The sequence below is a fragment of the Eurypyga helias genome, unplaced genomic scaffold (genome assembly GCF_000690775.1).
Source record: "Eurypyga helias isolate BGI_N326 unplaced genomic scaffold, ASM69077v1 scaffold7080, whole genome shotgun sequence".
NCBI classification, from domain to species: Eukaryota; Metazoa; Chordata; class Aves; order Eurypygiformes; family Eurypygidae; genus Eurypyga; species Eurypyga helias.
In genome coordinates, this window is record NW_010227535.1 from 4,699 (window position 1) to 11,879 (window position 7,181).

General features: G+C 43.7%; 1 protein-coding gene across 1 annotated transcript; it reads left to right on the top strand.

The window, feature by feature from the left end:
* Window positions 1-1,428: 1,428 nt before the first annotated feature.
* Window positions 1,429-6,289, top strand: ANKS4B (ankyrin repeat and sterile alpha motif domain containing 4B). The gene is made up of 2 exons (XM_010156515.1): window positions 1,429-1,592; window positions 5,218-6,289. The coding sequence occupies exons 1-2, from the start codon at window positions 1,429-1,431 to the stop codon at window positions 6,287-6,289; spliced, it is 1,236 nt and encodes a 411-aa protein (XP_010154817.1).
* The last annotated feature ends 892 nt before the right edge of the window (window positions 6,290-7,181 follow it).

Genomic DNA, 7,181 nt, shown 5'->3' on the forward strand with positions numbered 1-7,181 from the left:
GCAGCTATTGCGAACGTGACCAGAATAACAGCCTGCAGCAGTTTATTAAGCAGCAGGGTGTCTCTTACTGATTTCTTCAGCAATCAGTTGCAAGCCAGCAACTAAGCACCACACAGCCGCTCACTCACTCCCCCCATGGCAGAATGGAGAGAGCAATGGAAAAGTAAAAGTAAGAAAACTTGTGGGTTGAGATAAAGACAGTTTAACAGGTAAAGCAAAAGCCATGCACACAATCAAATTAACACACAGAATTCATTCCCCACTCCCCATGGGCAGGCAGGTGTTCAGCCATCCCCAGGAAAGCAGGGCTCTGTCACACGTAACGGTGACTTGGGAAGACAAACGCCATCACTCTGATCATCCCCCCCTTCCATCTTCCCCCAGCTCTATAAGCTGAGCATGACGCCAGATGGTGTGGAATATCCCTTTGGGGTCAGCTGTCCCAGCTGTGTCCCCTCCCAGCTTCTTGTGCCCCCCCAGCCTCCTCGCTGCTGGGGTGGGCTGCGGAGCAGCAAAGGCCTTGACTCTGTGTAAGCACTGCTGAGCAGCAACCAAAAAGTCCCTGTGTTATCAACACTGGTACCAGCACAAATCCAAAACGCAGCCCCCTGCCAGCTACTATGGAGAAAATTAACTCTGTCCCAGCCAAAACCAGCAAAATCCAGCACGTTTTTTGCATCTAAAATAGAGATTACAATACCTGCTAGATGCATTTACATTTGCCAAGTGTCTTCAGATCCTCTGCTGAAATGCAACTCATGGTTAAAAGGATCACGCTAGGCTGTGGTTTTGCCTGCTGTAACTTTCAACCGACCTGCTGGCAGCTTTATCCGAACACCACCCTGGTCCCAACAGGCCTGCTTCCATCCACACATCAATCTGTGCACATGAAACAGCTTCATGGATGTGCCTGGTTTGGTGGGGGAACGGCTCATTTTTAAATGGAGCAAACCCGTAAATGGTAGGTTACAAAGGACTTCATCAGTGAAGGCAACTGCTTATGCATTTTATCCTGTCAAAACTCAGGGATACTTTATTACTTTGGGTGAAATAAGCTCATACTGACAAACCTTTTGAAGGTTTTTTGAAGTTTTTTATGGTTTTTTTTTTGAAGTTCAAAGTCCTTTTGAAGTTTTCCCAGAATAGTCAGGGAAAGGCACAGAAAAAATGAATTAATCCCCTCTATGTTTAAACAATCAAATATGCAACAAATTGTAAATGGCAGAGCCACCTTCCAGGAAAGGAAAGCCTTCTCCTCACCATCACCTTATTACCTACGCAGAGCTCCAGATAAGTTGTCTGCTAGGCTGACCTTTGCCTCCTCATTTCCATGCTGTAATCATTAATGAACTATCCCTGAAATGGAAGGGTGAGTGTACAGTCTGGATATTGTTCAGAGCTGGCTGGGGAAACAAGAAGCTACAGAAAATGTCCAGCAGGTATCACAAAGCAGCAGCTGATGGCAATTTGGACCTCTTGAAAGAAGCCACTAGGAAAGACCTCAATACTTCAGATGAAGACGGGATGACACCCACCCTTCTGGCAGCATACCATGGGTATCTGGAAGCTCTGGAAGTCATATGTCGGAGAGGGTAAGTCAATCAGCCTCCATTGCTTAAAATTTGTGGCTTAAAACTATAATTAGTGAGTCACTTTTCTAATGCCCCAATGACCTCAGACCCAAAGGCTGAAAATCACAGTCATTTATAGAATCACAGACTGGTTTGGGTTGGGAGGATCATTAAAGCCCATCCAGTTCCAACCCCCCTGCCATGGGCAGGGACACCTTCCACTAGACCAGGTTGCTCCAAGCCTCATCCAGCCTGGCCTTGAACACTTCCAGGGATGGGGCATCCCCAGCTTCTCTGGGCAACCTGTCCCAGTGCCTCCCCCCCCTCTCTGGGAAGAACTTCTTCCTGATATCTAATCTAAACCTCCCTGTTTTCAATTTAAACCCGTTACCCCTTGTCCTGTCACTACAGGCCCTTGTAAAAAGTCCCCCCCCAGCTTCCCTGTAGCCCCTTCAGGTACTGGGAGGTGCTGTAAGGCTGCTACATTTCTTGCAATGCCTTGCCAGGAATTGTGTCTCTTCATTTGCAAAGGCCCAGAACCTGCGAGCAGGTCTGTACATACTCTCGGTGCAGCCGCATCAACGTCAGCAGGACCGTCTCGTACATGGAGTCTTTAGGAAGTGGTTAGTAGGAGCAGGGCCCAGGGATCTCACATCGCTCCAGTGGTGGTGAAGTTGGCTGACAACCTTTGTTTCTAACATATCTTTGAAACTGGCTCTAGAGAAATGCATTGTTTGAAACATTTTTCACAAAAAAATTTCTCCCATTTGCTTCCAAACCCGTGGTTTAGTGCTTTCCACAGGTAATTCACAACAAACTGTTTCGAGACAGTAATGTCTAAAATTGTTATTTCTCTGCTTTTTATAGTATTAGCAACTACCATCCCGATAAAAATGATAATACTGTTTCAGAAGCTGGGATACGATACTTGGAAAGCTGGAAAAAAAATTATAGGAAGGTTTTCTACAGGTATATTTTCTAATAGAAATATTTCTGTTTGTTATCATTTAAGTGTACTACATGCTTAAAATGTATTATTTGTCACTGAACTGGTAATTGTCTCCCCACCCTCTGTACTCTCTTGCTTCAAGCCTCCCTTTTAAGCTGTGATTCTATAAAAAGAGCTAATAAAATCTGCTCCTGTGTAGAGATATGGTTAATAAAATATTCCTTCTGGGCTGAGAGGAAGATTAAGTTGACCTGTATTTTCAATCATAATAGCTGAAAGAAGATTGGAGGGGAAAGTTGAGTAACTATTTGGGTGTCTCTGAGTTTTATTAAAAACAGAATTGAAAATATGGAATAAAAATAGGCTTTACATAGATTTGCTTTGTAGCTCACTGAGCCCAGGTGTGGCTGTAATTGCACAATAAAAAAGACCTTTGGACTGCACGGTCACTGCTGTGTCCCCAGGAGAAGAAAAAAAGAGGTTGACAGTTCTTCAACTCTTATCATTTAGGCAGCTTCAAGGAAATATCTGCCCCACAATAGTTTGTCCCTGAACACCTAGAAGACAGAGTAACTAGCTAAGTAACAAATAGCAAAATTTTTTTTTTTTTCAAAATTTGAATTAAAAACATGCCTTCTATCATATGACCTGATAGAAGTCACAGGGGATGACACAAACACCAGAATTTCTAAGTATTTTTTTATTTAAGGTATTTCTAACCCTTTTATCTTGGTAGATGACAGCTTTGGGACAGTATTGCCCTCAAAGTCTTCAAACATACGCATTCACCTCTATTTGAATCCAAGATTTCTTGATGCAATCAGCAAGCTGGGGCTGTCAGAAATACGGCTGTAGCCTCACTGGTTTTCTTGGGAGAAGCTGAATTTTGGAAGACATTCAACCTGTTCTGTAGTCAGCTAATTTTCTCGTGAGAAAGTATTTTCATTGTTTTTAACAACTTCATTCTTTCCTTGAAGAGGTTTCTTGACAAAGGCAGTGAGGTACAGGATGGTTTTCTTGAGAGTGGTTGCAGATTTTACTGACTCTGAACTTGCAACACATTCAAACCCTTGGAAAAACACCGCAAGACTAACAAATAAACCCTTTCCTCTTGAAATAGTTTATCTTCCCAGGCATCAAGAGACCTTTCCTCTGCTCGCTTTGCATGTACATGAATAAAGGCAAGACCAAGTAACAGATCTGCTCTCTTTTGTGTGAGCATCTTCCTTGGGAAAGCAGGGAAAGAAGAGTATGAGAACCCAAAGCAGAAGCCGAACCCTATCCGAAGTCCGACTGAGCTGGAAACAGGCACTCTAGTTTGTCAATTGTTTGAGGCTCAAAGGCTGGCAGGCTCCACGGGGTAGAGAGACCACAAACAGCTATGAGGGGACCTGGGGGAGGCTGGATGACCCGGCACTCCCAAGGCTCAGGATAATGTAGCCTGTTTGTTAATGTGGGAATTGAGGAATCCGGCATGCTCGGCTGCAGTCAGGCAGTTCCCCAGGGCAGAGACACAAAAGCAGAAATATATACACATGGTTTCCATATTTCCAAGTGGGGAAACTTTGATCCTCAGCTGCCACCTCCCTGTAGAAACGCCTGTGCCCTCGCAGCCTGGCGTGCTCAGACTTGCCATTGTTTCTCAAGACGAGCAGCCCCATGTCTCGTCTCCAACCTCTCTCTTGCCTGTGGCATTTCAGGCTGAAGGATGTTTTCAGATTTGGCCCTCAACAAATACGTTAGTTCTTTTCTTCAGAGATACTCAAAGCCAGAGATGAATGCCTGAAGGAGATTTTGTGCTAGGATGTATCATTTCATTCATAGTACAGCTGCCATGGAACAAACCTCCAAGACACTGACCTGCCTAAACTCCCAAGAGCAGAAATTCTGCCAAGAATTTGGTAACTGGCTCTGAAGTCATTAAAGGTTGTGGGCCACTGTGGCTGCTTTGGTTATTGGTCACAGAGGACTCAAGCTCTCTTCTGAACCACTGCTAATGCTGATCCTGCCAAATACAAATTAAAAGATTCAAGCCAATTCTTGTCTGCAGGCAGCAGTCAGGGCAAGAGTTAAAAAGAAAGCAGTACTTTTCACTGGATTTAAATTCACATGAAAAGACGTAACATTTTATTTTCAAATTAACTTCTGCTTTTCAAACCCCTTGAGCAAAAGCAGCTTAAAGAGAACAAAAGAGCTGAAGAAAATCAACGGCATCTCTCTGAGATTAATCTAATAGCGGTGGAGACAAGTGTGTGATCAGGGCTTTGCTCCTAATCATTTATCTACTACCTACCAAAAATGTTACTGCATGGGCTCATTAAATATGTATCACTGTGGCCAGTGAAGAATCCTCCTAATATTGTCCCTGCATTTGACATGCAGATGGGAAGAGTCACCAAAAAGCCTTTAAAATATTCCACCCAGAAGCTACTGAAACAATTCTGCCATTAATTCCAATGAGTGCAAGTTGAAGCCCGAGCCCACAGACAGGCAGGAATTATGGCTTACGCCACACACAACCAACCTCAATGCTGGGGTAAGTAGGTGCAGCACCATCCTGAGGATGGAGCTAAGGGGACTCATTTGCATTGGGCTGTACTCCTTGTAGCAAAGCTGAGCTAAAGATTTTTTGTTCAATCCCACTGCAGCGCTGTGCTTGGGTACGTCCAGCTCACTGTATGCTATTTTCCTTCTCAGAGGTGATCCCGACAAGTGTGACATCTGGGGGAACACTCCTCTCCACCACGCCGCTTGCAATGGCCATATCCATTGCGTTTCTTTTCTGATCAACTTCGGTGCCAATATATTTGCCCTGGACAATGACCTCCGCACTCCGCTGGAGGTGGCTGCCAGCAGAGACCGCAGTGAATGTGTCCGAATCCTGGACAAAGCTGCCACCGAGCAGAACATGCTGAACCCAAAGAAGGTCTCCAAACTCAAAGCACAGGCCCAGAGGAATGTGGAGAAACAAATCAAGGAATGCGAGAAGCGCCAAGAGAAACACCAGCATGAAATGAGCAGAAATTATATGAAAGAAAAGGTTGGCACAGTAAATTCTTCCAGAGGAACGCATTCCAGAGTGAAGTTGCCTAGTCTCTTTGCTTCAAATACAAGTCCTCTCTCCAAAAATCTGAAAGATACCTTCAAACTAAAGGCAAAAAAGACAGCTGACAGCACAAAAAGCCAGAAAACGGAAAACAGTTACCAAGAGGATGATACAGGTAGGAGAACTGTGATGCATTTGTTTGATGAGAAAGAGGAGGATGAGTTACTGACCAACCTTGGAGAGAAAACCTTTTCTGACAATGACAGTCAGCTCTCCATTTTTAAGCGACCAGGTCTTGGCAAGATTGTATTTGGAAGGAATTTGGCTGCAGATGTAAATCCTGGAACTGTGTCTTCTGAGAAAGAAAGTATAAGCTTTCAAATGTCCAGTGAGCTCTTTCAGTATAAAAATGCTGAGAACAGCAAGGAAGAAGATGCTGAAAATGGCAGTGATATCCCTTGGCACGAGGAAGAAGTAATTTGGGATGATGAGGAGGCAGAGAACACGCCCCTTGAGGTATTTCTGGCATCACAGATGCTGGATGAATTTCTTCCGGTGTTCATGAGGGAAAAAATTGATTTAGATGCCCTGATGCTATGTTCTGATGAAGATCTACAGAGTATTCAGATGGAGCTTGGGCCAAGAAAGAAAGTCCTGAATGCTGTGAACAGAAGAAAAGCAGCACTCAAGAACCCTGGAAAGACTGTAGATACTTGCTTGTAAATTAACATCCCTGTTGTGTAACCTGCACACCGATTCATTCTTCTCCTCCTTCCAAAGAGTATGCAATTCTTTCCAGACATCTGCTAAAGCAAAAGGCACAGAGCTTACCAATTGCTTCAGGAAGTACAGCAAAGACAAAGATTTTTCTCTCTGGAGAGACGGCTGTGGCCTGCAGAATATTAATTCAAGCATACTCTGTTAAAAAGAAAGAATGTAACAGGTAAAAACCCAAAAGCTATAGATTTAAACCTTTTTCTCCCTGAACTGTTCATGGGGATTGTATTTCTACCTGTTGGAATAACTTAAAATATTAGTGAAGGCCAGCCACACCACATTCCTTAATAAAGCACCTCCCTTCTCCAAAACCACAGTGCCAAGAGAACTCCCAAAGCTTGAGAGCTTTGAGTTTTCTCCATTCGCTCCTGTTAGACTGCTACAACCTGGTACTGATGCCATGTTAGAAACAGCATCTGAATCTTGGTTTCTGCTACGGCTTTTTTACTCCAACAGCCTCTGAATGAATGTAAAGAAGAATAATTTACAGCGACTTTGGTGTTCTTCTCAGTAAAGTATTTTGCTACCGTACTAATATTAATTTAAAAATACATGAAGTAACTTGCTAAGAGATGTTTGGTGTGAGTTGTATATTCTTTTCTCTTGTCTTACTAGACTGAACCCAGTTGCCAGCACCCACCATGTCCTAAATGGCATCAAGACTGCAATACTTTTAACGATAAGAAGCCGAGGGTTTATTTTCAACATTTTTTATCTGGTTTGGTATATCTTTAGCTTGGTTCCTACAGGGTATATTTGCCATATGAAGCCCCAGAAACCAGGACTCATCATCCAGCATTTTCTGTTGGTGGCAGTCAGTCTCAGCCTGACAGCTGCA

Excerpts from the sequence above, each read along its gene's own strand:
- ANKS4B (XM_010156515.1), top strand. The coding sequence starts at position 1,429 with ATGTCCAGCAGGTATCACAAAGCAGCAGCTGATGGCAATTTGGACCTC. Across the intron at positions 1,593-5,217 it reads GAAGTCATATGTCGGAGAGG|AGGTGATCCCGACAAGTGTG; the intron begins GTAAGTCAATCA and ends TTTCCTTCTCAG.